The following is a 22,222-nucleotide window of genomic DNA, read 5'->3' on the forward strand; positions in this document are numbered from 1 at the left end:
ATAGAATTGTAGAATCACCATGTTGTGCACCTGAACTAATGCGACACTGTGTGTCAACTGCACGTCAGTTGAAAAAAAAAAAGTCAAACGCGAACTCAAAGCATTTTGGTGACATTAAAATAACAATAAAAGCTCAGTATAACACCTGGGAAACTACCCTCAAAAACGTTTCCAAACTTCCTGTAAGAGAGGATTAGAAAATGATCTACAAATACATTTTAAGTTAAACTCAAACACTAAAGGATTTTTTTATTACTTTTTTATTACATATTATTATATATTACTTTTATGATCCTCTTCTCTATCAGGTTTTTGTTATTATTATTATTAACTGCCAAATAATACTTATTGGTCTGAATCAGAGATCATTACTATAGTCCTTGATACAGATAAGAACTAAATGAAAAGCTGTTTACTTCTATGGTAGAACTATTATGGTATTCTTTCACAAATGGAAGAAGGGAAATTTTTATTTACAGTTACATAGTCCTGGTGGCATTTCCAAGAGTTTGGAAGATGAAATCTTATAAAGAACATGTTTATTATGCTTCAGATAAGCATCAGCTATAGTTTGTTAAATCAACTCATACTAAATTTACTATGATGGCACACAGATGTTGGTAAATATTCCCAAATTGTCTTTTGCCATTCACCAGAATTTAGCCATGCTAGATAATACAAACCAACAACTCAGCCTGGATGTTGTCCTATTTATGTGTTGCTGTTTTCTGGGACAATAGGATGTTGTCCTATTTATGTGTTGCTGTTTTCTGGGACAAAAATATTCTTCAGATAGTCTTTAAAATAGATAAACTAAACAAGACATGTTAACATGGGACATATGACACCATAGCCCCCTAGGAACACCAAAGCTTATCGAAAACATAGCAACTCACCTACTACCCACATGATCACTCTGAAAGAAACTTGCTGATACTATAACTAAATTCATTTATTTGTTTGTTGATTTTTACTTTTGTGTCTTTGGAATGAGGACTATTTAAAGTACTTGTCTTTCATAAAACAGCAGGTACTTGGAGAAACGATTTACCTGACCATGTAGCCAATACAGCAGTGGACTGCAGCTAAAATTTTCAACATCACTGATATTATCCTTAAAATTAATTGTATTAACATTCAGCAAAGGCAAAGTATAGATGACAAACACCTCATACTGAAATTGGAGAGATTCCTAGCTTGGGACTTAGAAAAAAAAAAAAGACAATTCAAGCATCATCACAGCTATGTTCATTTACATACTTACTAGATGAAAGCATCTATAAGAAATTCTCAGCCTGTGAAATTTTTCTTTAGTACTTCACACATTTTTCAATGCCTGGGTAGTGAATGACTATATAGAAGGTCAGTAAGGAACAACACTTGCAAGAAATGCAGTCGTGGACATAGGTATTGTATTTCAAGTTTTGTTACATTTTTACTGGGCTACAGCAGGATATTTCCTTAGAGCAGACTAATTTCCTTCAGGCACTGAGCCATGGTAATTTGTGAAATAGCTTTTCTTTCTCTCTGACTTTTTTTTTTCCATAGAAGCTAAAGATACACATCCAGAAGATTATAAAACTAGCATTTTATTTTGTTTATTTTGGTCTGCATTATTGCTTTTCCACTTCCATCATGAAACAACATTTATTTGGGAAGTAAAATGAAGAGAGAAGGAGGCATATTTCAGTTTGTATATTTTTTTCCCAAAGGCAAAGTTCAAAATGTTCGTCTGATCCTTTAAATCCAGGGTAGAATAGATTTTCCTATCAGTAACACACAGCTAATTTTATGTCTCTGAGAAAGGGGTTTTGGAGGCTCTCAATTTTTCCAGGGATCTCCAGCAGACACTGAACTTCAGGAATCATGTATATTACTTTACCATGCTTCCTTAGTCATATTTTTTTTAAAAGGGTTTAAATATACAATGGTACTGAGGAAACAATATTGGTTCCCACCATTTGGGAAATTTTTCCTGAGTCCACTAAAATGCAATTTCCTGACCATTGAGTTATGCTAAAAAAATCAAGTCCTCCGGGTCTCAAATGTCCATGTCTGTAATTTGGGTGGGACTGAGGCTAGGGAAATAAAACAGGCTGGCACAAAGTCAGGAATTAATGGATAATCTTGAACTCCCACTTCCATTTTCCCTCTTCATGATGATGGATTTGGGTGCATTTAATTGTTTGTTAACACTTCCATCAGACTAGGCAAATACATGTACTTGTAGGTCTTTTTTTTTTTTAAGAATGAAAAGAGCTCATTTATGGGAAACTTACAAGTCATAATTGAAATGCTATATTAGAACTCTTTTGCAATTATTTTTTTAAGATCTCAAATCACATGATTTACTGGATTTTTTTACAACTAATTTGTGCTTTCCTTGCCTTCTTTAACAAAGACCTAAAGTGCCAGATGCTTTGTTTATTTTATAGGATACTCATAAAAAGCTTCCCACAAAAGATGATTATCTCTACTGTAGAGATGAAGGCATTAATTTGTTCAAAATAACACAGTTTGCACACAGTGCAGCTGCAGTATAGGCCCTAACATTTGGGTCCCAAATCTTGGGCTATTTGGCCACTCATTATACTCTGTTCTTCCTGCACCTTTATTTTTCCAAGTTGGACTTAAAACATAGATCGCCATTTCTCTCTAGCATGTTCTCTTGCTATTGGAATAAAAATTTTAAAACATAAATCTGTTAAAAAAAACAAAGTTAAAATGTGATCTAAGGGGTGCCTGGGTGGCTCAGTCGGTTAAGTGTCTGACTTTGGCTCAGATCATGATCCCGCGGTCTGTGGGTTTGAGCCCTGCGTCGGGCTCTGTGCTGACAGCTCAGAGCCTGGAGCCTGTTTCAGATTCTGTGTCTCCCTCTCTCTCTGACCCTCCCCGGTTCATGCTCTGTCTCTCTCTCTTTCAAAAATAAATAAATGTTAAAAAAAATTTTTTAAATGTGATCTAAATATTCTTAATTTTGATTCACCACTCTAGTCACATGCTAAAGGTTATTTTGTTGTCGTTGGATGATTTTCTTTTGGAATATGTATTTTTTTTTCACAAACCTCATGGTCATAAAAATGATGTTACCCATTGTGCTTCAAATAAAGAACTCTTTCTCCTCCAGGCTTTCACAGAAAACTATGTGTGCCACTTTCCATGTAAACCATCTTCTTTAGGTTGAAATTAGGGAGTGATGTCACTTCAGGAACTGCCTAGGAAATACCACTTTCAGCTAAGACTGTCAAGGTAGTGTCCAAGATATTTAATGCATGTGTTTTTATAGCGAAAATCATTTGTGGGAAGAAACTGAAAGAGTGTAGGCTGGCAACTTGTGATAAATATACGAGAAAGTGATAGGTGCTAATTTTGCCTCAAACGTCAGCTCTGGACTGTTGTTTGGCTGCTCACCTAGATGCCTATATTGCTCTTTCCCACTGGTCACACTATCTTGGATGTGCTGTTTTCCACACATGAGACACACAGGGGCTTTCTAAAAGTCAAACCTGGAAATGCCAATGCAGTTCTGGCAACTGGTCACTATGCCCTTCCCAAATGGTTTATAAAAGCATAAATGCTTCAGATTTCTATTTTAGACTTTAACTCTTCAAATATCTGCTCCAAATTTCTAAGCTACTCAACGCTCTGCCTCCCAAGATGGAAACACCCTGAAAACCAGATTCCTTAATGAGAATAACATTTACTACCAATTCATCTGATGACAAGTAACTGTCTATTTTAACGGGAAAAGAGAGACACCAACTGTGATGAATGTCACTTTTGCTTAGCACACACAGGAAAGCGTGACGAATGCAGATAGGCTTTGATTCTCAAAAAAAAAAATTATTAAAAGGCACTGTGCAAAGTGTCTGAAAATCAGATTATGAGGACCTGCTTGGGAAGCAAAACTTACAATGAGGAGTTGAAGACAATTTAGTTGTAGGCACCGAGGCATCACTAGGACATAACCAAAAAGAAGTTTCCATTACTGTCCCTGTGTTTAAAAAACAAAATCCTAATTTTGCTCCTAGTGGTGAGAGTGTGGGGAGCTGGGAGTGGGAAGGCTGGGGACTAAGGTGAGGAAGATGAGTTTTAACAATCTTTGCCAGTTTCCTGGCACTGCTCAGAAGCAACCCTGTTCTCAAGGAGGAGTTAGGCGGTTACAGTCTCCACCTCTTTTCTTGATGTGTCTTAAAAATAAGACTGAATACAGAAAGCTGCAGTCAGGAGAGTGCTGTGTTCAAGAGTTGGTAATGCTTTGTACGTGTTCTGGGGAAATGTAGATGAATTGTAATATTTACGAAACAAAAACAAATACAAAAGATACGGAAATGTTTGCAGTAGCTTTGTTTCTCCTGTATGATTCTTTAATCTATATAAGGAGCCCAAAACCACATGGAAGAGACCTAAAGATCAATCTAGAAGAATGAGTTATTCCTATGAGCCAGGGGAGGACCACTGGATCACTCAACAGGTGCTTCTCAGCCAATGTGGGTGGAATGCTGGGTAAGACACAGAGCTGGGAAGAGATGGAGGTCACCCTAATTTGCAGAGTATTAGGCTCTATGTTTCTCAATCTATGTTTCACCGAGCAACAGCAAGCCAGAACAAGGCTCCAGTATGCCACCACTGCTGTGACCTAAGCTGCTTACACATACATCAATCGTAATGCAAATGTAAATAAGTCACCTTTCAAAGATAACTGGATCAAAAAAGAGGATAAATATCCCTCTGAAAAATCGAAATGACCCTGAATCCATGGTGTAGCTCTGTCCATGCTGAGCAAACCAGGGGAAACACGAGGCTCTACGTTGAAGGAGATACCCAGGAGAGCAGTGTAGAGAGCATACAGAGTATATGTGTCTGCAAGTATGCGGGCCAATATCCACAACGGAAAGAACCAGGGAACGATGCCCGCCAGTGCATAAGCAGATAAACACACTAAGGCATATCCACATAATAGGATATAACGGGTTATTCACCTTAAAGATGAACTAGAAAAGCATGCAACAATATACATGAATTGTATCATTATAATATTAAGAGCCTGGGTGGCTCAGCTGGTTAGGCATACAGCTCTTGATTTGCACTCAGGTCATGATCTCACGGTTCGTGGGTTTAAGCCCCCCCATCCAGCTCCCTGCTGCCAGTGTGGAGCCTGCTTGGGATTCTGTCTCCCTCTCTCTCTCAAAATAAATAAATAAATATTTTTAAAAACCTTAATATTTAAGTGAAAAGAGCAAGTTTCACACAGTACTAAACTTTTTTTAATAATGTTTAAAAACCTGAAATAGGGGATCCTGGGTGGCTCAATTAAGCATCTGACTTCGGCTTCTGTCATGACTCGTGGTTCGTGAGTTTGAGCCCCACATTGGGTTCTGTGCTGACAGCTCAGAGCCTGGAGCCTGTTTCAGATTCTATGTTTCCCTCTCTCTCTCTGCCCCTCCCTTGCTTGTGCTCTCTCTCTCTCTCAAAAATGAATACATTAAAGAAATTTTAAAAACCTGAAATAATAGTAATAATACTAAATGGAGTATCTATAGGTGTAATAAAAGTATCTAAAAAGAAAAGAAAATGTGGAATCCTGGATTCGAGGTGATGGTTATGTTGTGGGTGCGGGGGAGGGGGGATAGTACCATGGACACATGCAGTTAATTGTCCTGGTCCCAGAACCTTTTGTTTTTGGTGGGTTTTTTTGGTGCATATTAAATAACTGAAGATATTTAACCAAATAAAAGCAGGCTATGAGTAGAATAATGAGATTATGTCATGAAACAAACACTATGATTAGTATAATTGTGTGCACCTGAGAAAAGGACAACACACACACACACACACACACACACACACAAACACACACAAATATGTGTCTGTATATGTGTATATGTATTTGAGAGACAGACAGAAACAGAGGCAAATACAGAGACAGAGACAGAGAAAAATCTCAGAAATAAACAAATGCAAACACCATAGACTAGAGGAAAATTTGTCTGTTTTATACTTTGAAAGTCCTAACCCACATAATTGCAAAGGAGCAGCCTGTGTTTTGATACCTAATTTCAATGAGCCATGAAGTGAAGTTCTAATTTCACTGAGCCACGTAGCTCATTTGCAATTTGATGACCAGAATTTTACCGGATTTTTATTTAAGGTGATTTAAGAACATCTCCTTTCTTCACAATAGACTATCCTATATACTCTTTTAAATAATGCTTTTATTTTGGCCAAAAGCAAATTTTAATCAGCCTCACTGTGATTATCATTTCTGACGTACCTCTGTCTTGAGATTTTACTTCTATTTCCAGCCACTAAACATATTTCAATGACATTTTTTTTTTCCTGAACAGCAATTAATGCGAGAACTGTTAAAGCCAAATACATTTCATTCAGGGCTCCTAAAGATTTACTGATTTGCAAAAGTAATAGTTTTCAGATCAAGTGTAATTCTGCTCAAATCCTAGACTTTTATTTCTCATCAGTAAGTATTAGAAATGCATACATCATCTGCGTGGCAGTGTGTAATGTACGTGGACATATTTAGTGCTCCAGGGAACAGAGGCTGCAATGCCCCGTGACAACACTCTAACAGGTCTGTGTGCACTGTTCCAGCCCACCAGGAAGGAGACCAGAGTTTTGCTACAGGAATGTGTTGAAAGCTTAACAAGGAAGATAACAAATAAATGAGGCTTCTTGTCACCTTCATCTCTGTTAATTTTTTTGAATAAGCGATACATTTACATGGTTAAAGTAAAAAACTTACGCCAGAGCACCCAATGGGAAGTCTCTTGACCATCCCTTGTTCCCCCAAAATGTTTTCACCCTCAAAATATTGAATGATGCCAATTTTCTAATATCCTTCCATGAGCATTCTGTGTATAAATAGGCAAACACAAGCACACACAAATATACTCTTTTCAATGAAAACGTTTTGCAACTGTCATTTGCCATGCAACAATATGTCTTAAGCACACTTTTATATCAATATGTAAAGTGTCCACAATGTTTTTTTTTTATTTTTTAAGGATGAATATCTTCCACTGTGTACATGCTTCAGAATTTAATCGGTTTACTATCATGTGTATGTTACTACATTTTGCTATTACAAAAAAGACAGAAGGGATAACCTTGTAAGTCCATCATTTCTTGACTGAGTATAAATAGTCAAAATCCTTGACTGAGGATAAATTCTTAGAATTAAGATTTATGGGTTAGGGGCGCCTGGGTGGCTCAGTCGGTTAAGTGTCTGACTTTGGCTCAGGTCATGATCTTGTGGTTCAGGAGTTTGAGCCCTAAGTTGGGCTCGGAGCTTGCATCACAGACTCTGTGTCTCCTCTCTCTGCCCCTCCCCTGCTTGTGCTCTGTCTCTCTCTCAAAAATAAATTAAAACTTTTTTGTAAACTTAAAAAAAATAAAATTTATAGGTTAAATGTTAAATACATTTGTAATTTTGACAGATAATTCTAAATTGCTCTCTACAGAGGTCATACCAACTTTATACTCTTGTCAGGAATTTGTGAGAATATCTGTTTCCCAAAACCTTAATTAATACTTTTACATTAGAGGGGCGCCTGGGTGGCTCAGTCAGTTAAGTGTCAGACTTCAGCTCAGATCATGATCTCAGAGTTGGTGCATTCGAGCCCAGCCTCAGGCTCCGTGCTGACAGCTCAGAGCCTGGAGCTTGCCTCAGATTCTGTGTCTCCCTCTCTCTCTGCTTCTTCCCTGCTCATGCGCTCGCTCTCTCTCTCTCTCTCTCTCTCTCAAAAATAAATAAATAAATAAATAAATAAATAAATAAATAAATAAATAAACATTAAAAAATACTTTTACATTAGAATTTTCATTTTATCCAAATTTATAGGTAAACATGGTATCTCATAGTTTTATTTTGCACTTTCTTATTCTAAGGAAGGACAAGCATGTTTCTGGGTATTTAACAGTCACTGGTATTGCCCTTGTCAATAGTCAGTTCATATCCTTGAATAATTTTATTAGATATTTTTCTTAATGATTTGTAGAACTTATGTATTAGAAAAATTCGTCTTTGTGTTACAAGTTGCAAATGTTTTCCTCTGTTTATCATTTGCCTTTTATTCTTGCTTGTAGCACTTATTTTTTCTATTATTGCCATGCAATTTATATTTTCTGTAGCTGAAATTACTGACCTATACCACATGGTTTTTAGGTGAAATAACCTACTACATAATGCTTTCTCAGATCTAAAACAATATAAAAATTCTCATGATTGTTTTTAACCCCACTGTTTATTCTGCTGATAGTTGTATCTTTGGTTCTTTTAAGATGAATCTTCAATTCTGAAGTCATGGTGACTAGGGTATTTTAGTACAGCGGTACACAGTAAATTTTCATTTTAATGAACAGAATACAGAGCAAAAACCCATGGAGTAAATAGCTAATACAGCACCCATGAGAGACAGTAAAACACCCATTAGAGAGAAGTTAAGTTTTTCAAGAATCAGCCCTTGGGAGGCTCCCCAGAGGCTCCATGGAAACCAGCCACACGTGAGCACTTAAACTGGCCAATCCTGGTAAAGGGCTGAGATGGTGGATGAGGGCTGGAGCCAGGGAACCGTCAGGCCATGCATCTGCAGTCTCAAGTCTGAGGCCCCGAACCCTGATGCACAAAGGGAAGGTTCACCACTCATGAAGGCTGAGGACAAGAAACAGACTTGAAGGTCAAGGTTCCATATTTTTTCAGCCTTTATTGTATCAAAAGAGAGAGATGATGCTACTTCTGACCACCCACACTCCACAGGAGGGCCAAGATCACTAAAGTGGGTCTAATTCTAGCCTTGCTGGACTGCATGCACTACCACATCATGCAACGAACAAAGAAGAGAACCACGATGCTGTTGCTGTTGCTGATTCCATGAGATTCCCCCTGTAAATGCGACCTGTGGGCCGAAGTATGTGCTGCCTGGTCATTCCCCCTTGTTCATTCAACCCCTCTAGCTGAGTGAAAACTTGAGTAAATCTAGCAGGGTAGAATCCTGGTTCTGCAGTTTCTAAACCACGTAACTTCCACAAAGTTATTTAACTTCTCTGGGCTTCAGTTTCCTCATCTGTACAGTGGGTTAATGATAGCAACTAACCTCACACCACTGTATTGATAATTTAACAAGAAAACCCACTTAAAGTGGCTTAAGTGTTATCTGTAACATACTAAGTGCTCCATAAATACTAACTTTTATTAACATATTTGGGTGCTACATATACTCTGCTGGCAATCAGACAAGAAAAATATTTAAAATACAAGGTAAAAAAGTACTGTGATAGAGGAATAACTTATTTGTTATGGTGCATAAAGTAGGTTTGGTTTAACAACCTGGCTTTTTTATTTAAGGGAGGGAGAATTTATGTTTTAACTATAGTGTTGTAAGTTTTTTAAGGATTTTTGTTTACTTTTTTTTTAATGTTTATTCATTTTTGAGACAGGGAGAGACAAAGTGTGAGCAGGGGAGGGGCAGAGAGAGAGGGAGACACAGAACCCGAAGCAGGCTCCAGGCTCTGAGCTGTCATCACAGAGCCCGACGAAGGGTTCGAACCCACAAACTGTGAGATCATGACAGGAGCCAAAGTCAGACACTCAACTGACTGAGCCACCCAAGCACCCCAAGGATTTTGTTAAAGTTTATGTATTTTTGAGAGAGAGAGAGAGAGAGAGAGAGAGAGAAGAGGGGAGAGGCAGAGAGAGAGAGGGAAAGAGAAAATCGTAAGCAAGTTCTGCACTTATAGTGCAGAGCCCGAAACTGGGGCTCAAACTCATAAACTGTGAGATCGTGACCTGAGCCGAAATCAAGAGTTGGATGTTTAACCAACTGAACCACACAGGCTCCCCAAAAAGGATTTAAATTTTTTTAACGTTTTATTTATTTTTGAGACAGGGAGAGACAGAGCATGAACAGGGGAGGGTCAGAGACAGAGGGAGACACAGAATCTGAAACAGGCTCCAGGCTCTGAGCTGTCAGCACAGAGCCCGACGTGGGGCTTGAACTCACCGACCGCGAGATGGTGACCTGAGCCAAAGTCGGCCACTTAACCAACTGAGCCACCCAGGCGCCCCTCCAAAAAGGATTTTAAAAGGATAGTTTTGTGGTTTCTAAATTGATGACTTAAAAAGTTTTATGTGCTTCCAGTGTTTACAACCCCCCTATTTAAATATCAATTTTAATATGTAGTTTCCCTGTTGGAAAACAGTCAATGAATCTATTAATTATTTATTTTCAAGTTAACACACTTTTGGTAATGTGAGTAAAAGAAAGCACTTTTTAGTTCGGACAGAAGATTACTTTCCATGGTTTATCAAAGCAGAGTTGGAAGTGCAACTAAGGATACTGTGCCAATGAGTTTCATGAGTTTCATGAGCATAAATAAATATATTTGTTGTCACAAATCTCAAACAGTGAAGTGCTGTGGTAATGGAACAAAGCTGAAGACTCTTCAGAATAAATTGCAAACAACTATTTGACATATAAAGAGCCATTGAAGGGAAGCTTTCCAATACAATGATGCTATTTTCCTGCCTTCCATTTAAGCCAGGAAAGAGTAAGTAGCTCAGAGAATGTTAAAGAAGGTATAGTCTGGAAGGCGGGGATCATGCAAGGACATCTGGCATCTACCTGCGCTTTCTCCAAGTGGACTGAAATTCAGAGTAACGTATTTCATTATAAAAAAGAAAACTACTGGGCCCTTCTAACATACGCTTCCATGTTATAGTGATGTGTGCGACTTCTCTTCTCCATTTAAATTAAATGGTTATTTGGATGAATGAATCTCTGAATAAAGTAAGCGAAAAAACCTTCCCTTTGGATGTGAAGAAATAGTTTATTCCAACAACAGATCATTTTCCCCGCTGTACAACCGAACTGGGAAAAGATTTTGGAGCCAAAGTGGCCCAGGAGAAATACAACTTGACTTCAGTAGACCTGAGGGGCTAAACTGAATCTGGGACCTTAAGTGAGTGAAGAGGGGAAATAATGGATTCTCCCTTAGACAGACAGACAAGACAGGCGCGCGCGCGCGCACACACACACACACACACACACACACACACACACACAGAAATGAATACTCCTTTCTGCTTTGGGCTCAGATTGTCAAGTATGAGAATCCACCCAGCCAATGATATAAAACGAAAAGAAGCCTCAAGACAGATACTGAGTCATGCATTTCAGACACTGACTCAGCCCACCATTTTTTTTTTTTTCTACTTTGGTATAAACTATGTATGTCCAAACTTAAATATTCAGCAGGACAAGCCTTTCAGGATAAGATTTTAGTTAAGAAGACATCCCAATGAACAAGCAGAAGACAGTTCTTTCTTTTAAATAGACAGGGAAGGTCCCTGACCTTAGAAGTAATACCTGCATATGATCAAGAGGGACAATGACACAAAGGTCTAAAAATGCCAAATTGCACTTCACATGTATGCTCTTTGTCTCCGAATGGCAACCAGAGCAAAATAAGATTATTAAGAAAATGAAAACAAAAGTCAGATGAAGGCGAAATTCCCATAATAAGGAACACTGGCCTCTTTCCAAACACAATTTTAACTCTGGCCCCATATTTTACCTTCTTGCGCATTCAACCCAAGTCAAGGAAATTAACTGATTATACAACCTACTCCCAATTACTCAATACATATTTTTTTTTAGGAGCCTCTGCAATACAGCAGCAGAAGCTCCAGGCTCTGGGATACAGCAATAAACAAGACAGAGTTTTTTTTCCCTCAAGGATCTTACCCAATGGTCAACAAACAGATACACACCAAAAAACAAAACAGAACAGTAACACAATTTTTTAAAGTTAATAAGCTCACTTTGCTGTTAATGTGGCCACCATTTCCCCAAATCGCTCAGATTCAAAATGTTGGTTACCTTCCTTATTTCTTTTCTCTCTTTTTTTTTTGAGAGAGAGAGAGAGAGAGAGAGAGAGAGAGAATCCCAGGACGGCTCCGCACTATCAGCACAGACCCTCATAAGGGACTGGAACTCATAAACCATGAGATCATGACTTTAGCTGAAGTTAGATGCTTAACCAACAGAGCCACCCAGGTGCCCCTTTCTTATTTCTGAACAGACCCAGTAACTTAAAGATTGAAAAAAATATTTCTTTAGAGAATTTCATTGCTGTATGAATAGAAATAGAATATGTGCTAAAGAGAAACAGAAAGGGTATCATTTTCATGTAAATCTTCCAGTACTACTATGTTTTATGCTCACATTATAATCCACATAGAAAACTAAAATATCTTACCTTTGACAGTGGGTCAAAAGTAATTGCTATGGTTACATTTTTATTTAGGGCAATTACTAACTTTACATTCATGTCAACATTTTACACTGACACTGTATAAACTGTACATAAACTGACAGTAATTCAAAGCTGTTGCTGAGTGTAGCAATAGTTTACTGTCTTTCCAGATACATTATGCTACCAATTACATTAAATAGTTTTATGTAAGGAAATACCACTTGATGTTTTACATAAAAGAACACTATTACTTAAGGAAAATTGATAATAGTTACTTTTAAGACATATCCAAATAAATAGGACTTATACACAAAGTAAAGGCTTCATAAAACCTTTAGTTTTCAAATTCTAATCACCACTTCTTCCAATTCTGCTATTTCCCACCAATCCCAAATATTAAATCACATAATTCTTTCTGGGCAATGGCTAAGTGGATTTGGCTGTCTGGGCAGGAAGTAAGAAAGGAGAGGACTGGACTCAGGCTTTGGGTGGTGCCTACATTACATCAACAGCCCCCGTTCCTAAAGAACATAGACAAGTGCGAATAAAGAGTTGCACTGTCTCTCTCCAAACTCTGCCTTGGCTCTGTATGTTGTTTTGATGAAATGTGATGTAGAAAAGGCTCACTCTATTTTCAACTAAGAAGAAATACATTGTATGATGATTAATGGGAATATGTCACAACCACTTTCATCAGTCAGTGGCTGTGCCTTCTCACCTACAATCAAACCCTGTCTTTGCTCCTAAGTCCACGACCCTTGCATCTTGTTTGGATAGTATTTCAGAAGTAAAAAGTGAAGCAGAATGACAAAAGTCATAGAATAACCCCAAAAGAAGCCAGGAAGGAAATACAAGAAGTAGCAGGGACACAGCTATATAACCCAGACCTTATGCAGGTCCCCAACTCACTAGTCCAATTCCTATGCTCGCTTAGATAATTTCCCCATCTGCCAAGTGTTTTTCTTAACCTTTCCAAACAGGCAGACTTTGGTTATCAATATTGTATTGAAGCAACATAAACTACATGGACGTTCTTCTTCCTCAGAGTTTCAGAGAGAATTTATTGGTTTTTTAAAAATAATTAACCACATTTTACTACCTTGTCTTTTGGGGGAGCATGAAATTAAGCCATAATGATATAAAATATATAAAATTGTAAAGATTAACTTAAAGCAGAACTAGAAAGGCAACAGGGCAAATATAAAACATAGAATGATATGTTTCCCCTGGGTTCATGAAATTATGATTTCTGGTGTGGAAATCATAGCATGGATACCCAGGCCTCTGGTTTGGTTTGCCTCTACCTCTTGTCCAATAAAACAGTTAGTATTCCTGTTTGTCTTCTATAATTAAACTTTAGATTTTACCTTTTTCCCATTTTTTTCCCTACAAAGAAGGATAAGACTTTTTATAACTAAGCAACAAAAAAAACCAAAACCCAAATACTGCCTTTTGGAAAGGGAAAGATTAGAAGACTTAATTATGTACACTAGAAGCTGAGTTGAGTTTAGTTACTGAAGGTAAATGGGTCTAAATAAACTTGTGACAATTTCTTCACGGGAAGCAACTATAATATATATTCGCTTTTAGTGTACATAACTCGAAAAATACTTCCACATAAGATCATAGCAGGCATACGGAATAAAGTTTCAATTTACTGAATTTCCCATGTAACTTCAGATTCACATTTATCTACCTCAGGTAAGCCAGAGTGCCAAAAACCAATGTCTGGAAGCAATTTTTTCTAAACTTTCAGTAGACAAGGCTTCTGTCACAAAAAATTAGAATAAACATAATATTTGTCTTCAGAAAACTATCTTAATGGAAATAAATCGATGTAAGTAGTAATTCTAAAGATAAGCATTATATTTCAATACTACTAGACATATATATTATTCTAAGTATCCATGTTAGGAAAGCTAGATACCTTTAGAAGCTTCCTGAATTTTCTAATAGTGATAAAACTTTTGATCACATGTAAATTTAACAAGTGATTTTAGTCTATTTGAGGAATGCTTATGGAATGCACATTTCAAAATTACATTCAGTTCACATTGAATATAATAATCACATTACACAAAATTATTAATTTTTGAGATCTTTGAGTAATCTATTCTTTCAGAGAATACCTGTCGTGGTATTTCCAAATTCTGAGTCAATTAAATGTCTTTTTTTTTTTTAATTTGGCAGCCACCAAGAAACAATATTCAATAAAAAATCCAAATACTTATTTTATAATAGAGTGCCACCTTCTAATGCATCATTTAACACAGGACATTGTACTTCACTCAGAATTTTAATCTTTGATATAATTTTGTAAATAAAGTGGAAAACAACCTTATTAAGGAAAAAGATAAAAGGCTGGATTATTCCCATTTCCACTGCAACAAAGAAACTGAGATAACATACCCCTTGTAAAATGCTCATTGGCTCTTTCCAAATCAAGCCCATTAAATACACAAACCAAGGGGGTGCCTGGGTGTTTCGGTGGGTTAAGTGTCGGACTCTTGGTTTCGGCTCAGGTCATGATATCCAGATTTAGTGAGTTCGAGCCCCCCGCATCAGGCTCTGCACCAGCAGCATGGGTGGGTAGCATGGAGCTTGCTTGGGATTCTGTCTTTCCTTCTCTCTCTGCCCCTCCCCTACTAGTGCTGTCTCTGTCTCTCTCAAAATAAATAAATAGACTTAAAATATATATATAAAAACCACGACAAAACTATTCTAACATCTATGCCTTTATTTTCATATTAAAAATTGTAATTCTGATTAAATTCTTCCAAAATTCAAAATGAAGTTATGACTTTACTGGATTCAGAGTCATCACTAAGACAGACATGTCCCCCAAAGTAGAGACACTCACCTTCACATTTCTGGGTAGTTTCACTCTGCTTGTGGCCAGCAGGGCATTTGCATTCAAAAGAGCCCACTGTATTGATGCAGTTTCCTCCCTGGCATATGCCAGGAATAGCCTGGCATTCATCAACATCTGCGGGAAGAAAGGACTGTGAACATAGATACCACTAATTTTCAGAATATTTATATATATTTCTTTAATGTACAGGAAAAGTTGAGCTGTTCTCAAGAGAATGGTGTAAGGGGAACTGGGCCCCTTTTGTAAGCATATATTCTAACTTATATAAATCATGTACGTTATAAATCTCATTTTCGTTCTTGATAGTTTCTTCTGGAATTTTATTTTGAAAATCCATCCTTGTTGTTATGTGGACAACCAATCTCTTGCTTAGATTTGCTGCGGAACACTTTTGGACGTGTTCCCTCTCCTCGTGATGGGTACACAGTATACCTCCGGCTTCTCACCACTTCAGCACATGATACGATGAAAGTCCCTACCATGTCTCTTTACGGAGTTGAGTACAGACTGTGAAGACTTAAAACAACTCTTCATCCCTCTGCTGTCAACTCAGGGCAGAATTACTAAATCAGAGTATATATACATCCAACATGAATATAGTGCTCAACAGTCAGAACGCCTTCATACCACCAACAATCTGCACACCAATGAGTAGTTCCCACACCCCTGTTGTCCATGAGGACACTTGAGTTTTCTCTTCCCTGCTAACACATGATGCAAATATCCAATATCCTAATTTTCTTTGGCCTAATAATTATAAAGGGATATTAATTTAGTTTTCACTTCTTTAATTGTTCATTTCTATGCATGTTAGCTTTTAGATTTCTTCATATGGAAGTTACCTGTTCGTATCCCTTAAACACTGTTATAGTGAGTTTGTCACATTCTTACTTTTTCTTGTTTTTATTTAAATTCCCATTAGTTACCATACAGTGTAATATCAGTTTCAGGTGTAGAATTACATCATCACACAGTGCTCATCAAGTGTCCTCCTTAACTGCCATCACCTATTTAACTCATCTCCTCCCCCTCCATCCCCCCTTCCCTCCAGTAATCCTGTTTGTTCTCTATAGTTAAGAGTCTGTTTCTTGGTTTGCCTCTCTTTTTTCCCCTTCTATGTTCATTTATTTTCTTTCTTAAATTCCACATAAGAGTGAAACCATATGGTATTTGTCTTTCTCTGACTTATTTCACTTAGCATAATGCTCTCTACCTCCATCCACTTTGTTGAAGATGGCAATATTTCATTCTTTTTGATGGATGAGTAATACTCCAGTGTGTGTGTGTGTGTGTGTGTGTGTGTGTGTGTGTAGACCACATCTTTATCCACTCATCAGTCTGATGGCATTTGGGCTCTTTCCATAATTTGTTGACGATGCTGCTGTAAGCATTGTGGTACATGTATTCCTTTAAGTTAGTAGTGTCATACATATTATAAATTTAAAACTATTTCTGCTTTAAATATGAGAATTATCTTCCTCATCTTTCAAGCAATTAGTTTCATCCATTTAGGAACCAAAATTCTTAATATTGACAAATGAAATTCAAGAAACTGTAATAAAGACTTTCAGACAAAAGGAGTCTGAAATGTTAAAAGAAATGTTAAAAGAAGTTCTTCAGGAAACATGAAAATGACATGGAAATTATGGTCTACACAAAAAACAAAAAGCACTGAAAATACTAAACGTGTTGATAAATTTAAAAGACATTTTTTATTTTTTTAATAGACTTAAAGATAATCGGTTGGTGAAAATGACAACAGCAAAATAATAATAATGCATTTTGAAGGTTATAAAATACATAGAATTAAATAGTATAACCACAATAGCATGAAAGATTGAAGGCAGAAAGAGAAGACTACGGTCATAAAATTATTACACTGTAAGTGAAGTGGCATATTAATATTTGAATATAGGCTATAATACGTTGTATATGTAAAGACAAACACTAAATGTTACAATTTTAAATAAAACTAACACTTTATAATTTAAAAAAAATACAGCTAATAATCCCATTAAGGAGATAAAAATTAAATACTAAACTAGACTCTAATTGAGGCAAAGATGAATAAAGAATAGGTGGGACAAAAAAGACAAAAAATAGTAAGATAATAGCTTTAAAATCAGTAAAACTGATAATTATCTGAAATTTAAATGGTATTAGCAATTTAATTAAAGGCTGAGGCATTCATATTTGATTTATAAGAAGATGTAATTTTACACTGCTTACAAGAAACCCACTTTTACAGAGACAGCTTAAAAAGTAAATGGCTGAAAAGATGTATCATATACTCAATCAAAAGAATGCTGAAGTGGCTAAGTTACTATTATATAAAGTATTCAACAGAACAAGAATTGTTACCAGGGATACAGATGGATATTTCATAATGACAAAGAGGTCAACTCATTAAGAGGACACAATAATGCACACTGTATTAGTGTGAGCCTGGATGGCTCAGTTGGTTAGAGTCCAACTTGTGATTTTGGCTCAGGTCAGGGTCTCATGGTTCATGAGTTCGAGCCCCACGTGGGCCTCTAGGATTCTCTCTACCTCCCTCTCTGCCCCTTCACCCCCAAATAAAAATAAATAAAACATTTAAAAAATAATTCACATTACATATATACACTGCTTATAAACTGTTAAGCACCCAGAACAAAAAGTGACAGAACTGAAAAAAGAAACAGACAAACCCCCAATTACAACTGGAATTACATTCCTTAGTAACTAACTGAATTGCTGAAAATCAGCAAGGATGCATAAGACTGAATTACACTTTCAACCAACTTGTCCTAGTTCATGTTTGTAGAGCACCCCACCCAACGTTAGCAGAATATATGTTATTTTTACACACTGAATATTTACCAAGACATACTATATTCTGAGGCCATGTAAAAAAGACTCATTAAATATAAAAAAATTAAAATCATACATAGTATTTCTCTAAACATAACAGGGTTAAACTAGAAGTTAATGATATAAAACAGCTGGAATACCTCAAATATCTGAAATTTAAACAAAATATTCTGAAATAATCCATGGTTCAAAGAAGAAGTCATATGAAAATTTAGAATGCAGCATATCAAAATTTGTGGGATGCAGCCAAAAGCGGTGCTAAGAGATAAATATGTAGCATTAAAATGCTTGTTTTACCAAAAGAACAAAGTCCTTAAAATTGGTTACCTGAGGTTTTACATTAAGACATTTGAAAAAGGAAGAGCAAATTAAACCTAAAGTAGACAGAAGCAAGAAAATAATGGTAAAACAGAACAACAGTTGAACAACAGAGATAATCAGTGACTCCAAAACCTGGCTCTCTGGAAATACAAGTTAAACTGATAGGTCTGTCAAGACAGAACAAGAAAAAGGTATGGGGATATGAATGATCAGTATTAAAGAATAAAAGTGGGCACATCAATACAGATTCTATAGAGATTAAAAGGGTCAAAGGAAATAGTATGAATAACTGTGTAGCAATAATTTAACAATTTAGATACAGTGTACAAATTCCTTGAAAGAGAGCCACCAAGGCTCACTCAAGAACAAATCATCTGAACAGACCTACATCTACTAAAGTTAATTTAATTCATAATTTAAAGTCTTTGTCCAAAGAAAACTTCAGGCCGAGGTGGCTCTGCTGTTGAATCCTTTCAAATACTTAAGGGAAAAACAATACCAGCTGTACAAAAATTCTTACAAAAAAGAGAAGAGGGGACAATGGCAGACCCATTTTGTTGGACTAGCATAGCCCTGACCCCAAAGCAGACAAATACAAGAAACAAAACAACAGAATAATGTATTTTTGGAATAGGCACACAAAAATTGTTAGCAAGGCAATTTTAGTCATATATATAAAAAAATTAATACATCATGACCAAGTGAGGTGAACGCCAGGAATTTAAGGTTGCTTCAACATTCAAAAAAATCAATCAATATAATTTATTATATTAACATGTTGACTAAGAAAGAGAAAACACAGGATCATATCAAATGTGAAAAAAGTAAGGGACAAAATTCAACACTAATTTTTTTTTTTTTTTTTTATAGAGAGAGTGCAAGTGGGGAAGAAGGACAGAGGGAGAAAGGGAGACAGAGAAAATCTTAAGCAGGCTTCACAGGATCATACATGACCTGAGTCATAATCAAGAGCTGGATGCTCAAACGACTAAGCCACCCAGGTGCCCCTTTAAAATCTCAGTAAACCAGGAGACTCTAGAGGAGGAACCAAGATGGTGGAACCACATAAAATCTCAGTAAACCAAGGGAATACAAAGGAACTTCCTCAACTTGATAAAAGAGTCCATAGCAAAAAAAAAAAAAAAAAAAAGAAAAAAATACAGCTAACACACTAGAAAGCATTGAGAAAACTCTTGATTTGGAGTTTTTTAATCTGTCATTTACATCCATGTAAATTTCCCTTAATTTCTCTCTCTGTGAAAGGTAATAATTTCTAATTCAGCACAGGGTTATGAGAAAGAAAATATATTAAATATATTACAAATATATAAAATTGTATATAAAAACGTACGCTTATACAAATTTACGCTACCTACTAAAATCTATAGGATAACATATTTATTAATATATCTTTAATTAAAAAATACTGTAAGTTCATTGTAATAACCTTAAGGTGACAGAAAAATAGAAAGTTAAAGACATACCACTGATATAAGTCAGCGGTCTGTTCTTTGAGACGTTTATTCACAAACATAGAGCATCAGTCTGTTCATATAACAAGAATAAGGTCACACTTGTTCTGAATCTTGCTTTACTTTCATTAAAAATATTTTGTGGATACAACTGTAAGTCAGTATACACTGATTCGCCCTATTAGTTTTTGGTAAGTCCCCAAGTTTGGTGTATCTTAGAGTATCTGAATTAGAGAATTTAAGCCTACAAAAGAGCTTAGCATCTTTATTATTTCTTCCTCACTTTATCCGTCTATAAAAACTTACAAGTCCTACGTTTTTTATATTGAAATTAAAGTAGATTTTGTTTTCCTATTAAAGGATATCTGATCCAAACAGAAAACAACTAGAATGAAATATAGAACAAGAAATTTATATACTGAGCTGTTTAATTCAGAACATTTCAAACCACATTACTTTTAAAATGTACTACATTTCCACCCTCATTACAGTGTGGTATAAAACATCCCTAGAAACCTCTTTTCCTGGCAGATAAAACCAGAGAAAGAATATCATGATATAAGTTGAAAAACGAGGCCAACCCTATAAATCCCTTAATAGTATTCATAAAATCTTTGACTACATATTTAGTAGATTCAGTAATTTTTCAAAGGAAAAAGCAAACCAATGTTACGGGGTTTATTTTGTAATTGCCTAAAAAGTATTTTCCTAGAAGGAAAAATGAAACCTTTGTTTTTGAAGTATCCTAGACAACGCAGCCATACAGCATTAATTTCTTTTAGATAAAGTTAATTACTAAAATGAAAAAGGTAACTTTGAAGCAATCTTGTAGAAATAATCAACTTGAACCTAGAAGTATACACAAGTATTCTCTCTATAGAAACAAAAAAGCAGGCCTCAGATCTTCAAACTATGCAAAATTTTCTTTCTACATCTTCAAAGTGCTAGTATATGCAACTACTAATGTCTGATTAGTTTTCCTCTGTCGCTATTTCAAAGATGTGCTCTTTCTTTCTGTTCAAGCACAAACTGACTCTTTAAATGTTGAACAATTTCAAATAACATGTAAGGATTTCATAGAATAAAATTAATTTTTTACTCAAGTTTTAATTTAAATTCCAATTAGTTAACATACAGTGTAATATTAGTTTCAGGTTCAGAATTTAGATAAAACTTTTGAAACTTAAAAAAACCTTATATAATCCCTTCAGTGTATGCCTATTAAAGTTATATATAATAGAACAAGGTAAGAGTAATTCTATTTTATGAACTCATTTATTCTCTAACTTCTTTAAATAAACTTGCCCTAAAAGATTAAACTGATTTTATTATGTAAGTATTAGATAGTGTATTATTTTTAGTTCACATTAAAATATGGAAAAATGCGTGCACTGGTACAGGTATATAAAAAATTTAATTTATGTCTGTGGGAACTAAGGACCAATTCCTTTTACTATATATTTAATAGCACATGTTTTTCTAACTTTGTCACCAAATGAGATCCATTTTTTAAATTTAAGTTTTCATCCCTATACTCCATCGATATTCACACATTATTAGCATTTCTACAAAAATGAATGCCAGCCATTAATAACAACAATTGGAGAATAGCTTTGTCTGTACCTGGAATATGACAAATATGGAGTATTATGGCAATCACTCAACACAGTGTGAATCGGCCAGAATAACTAATCACGTATTCACAAAAGTTCAAATTTTCAATAAGTGATCATCCCAAACAAGCAAATATTAGTTAAGTTACTCCCTGTAGGACTCTGAACTTGGAATGAAAAGAACACAGCATGCTTCTCTGTCTGAATCGTCCTCAAATCGACAAACGTCATCATCCTTTATCCGGTGTCAAAGTCAGAGATGCAGGAGACAGACTCACCATCTCCCTCCCACTGATCTTATTTGATTCCATCAGTACCAAGTGCTTCCTTCCCAAATATGCCTCCAGTCTTCCCTCTGCCTCTATTCTGGTCTCGCCCTTCATCACCAGCTGCGGCAACTTTCTCACTGTTGTTTTTCTTTTGTTTGTTTGTTTGTTTGTTTTGCTTCCATTCTAGTCCCCCATTACACTCTACAGAAACAGTCAAGTAATTTCATTTAAATATAAATCAAATCAACAGAGGTCATCCCCTCACAAGTCTGCAGACACTGCCACACTGTTTTCTGGTCTATGAGTTGCTCTAGAGAAGTCGGAGACCAGTTTGGGTACTTCCTTTAAAAAAATACTTGCTTATTCTTTCTTATTCGGCCAAGGTGTTCCATTTATCTTCTATTTTTATTGAGGGTTTCTGTCTTCCAGTTTACAAACTGATAGCCTTATCCATTTTAGAAAATTCTTGTTTTATCTCTTTTTCAGTTCCTTTCCTCAGCTTTTAGTCTGACTTCACTGAGTATCAGATTCTTTATAATCATTGCTTATTTA

The 22,222-nt window shown here is 36.0% G+C and overlaps 1 protein-coding gene across 1 annotated transcript in view; it reads right to left on the reverse strand.

Annotated features, from left to right (window-relative positions):
- The window catches only part of FBN2 (fibrillin 2), a 254,200-nt gene that overhangs the window by 155,326 nt on the left and 76,652 nt on the right, over positions 1-22,222 (reverse strand). The window contains exon 7 of the mRNA XM_027076778.2: positions 15,131-15,256. Coding sequence (XP_026932579.1) covers positions 15,131-15,256 — 126 coding nt within the window. The remainder of the gene's footprint in view (positions 1-15,130; positions 15,257-22,222) is intronic.

Source organism: Acinonyx jubatus, chromosome A1, assembly GCF_027475565.1.
Source record: "Acinonyx jubatus isolate Ajub_Pintada_27869175 chromosome A1, VMU_Ajub_asm_v1.0, whole genome shotgun sequence".
Classification (NCBI taxonomy): Eukaryota; Metazoa; Chordata; class Mammalia; order Carnivora; family Felidae; genus Acinonyx; species Acinonyx jubatus.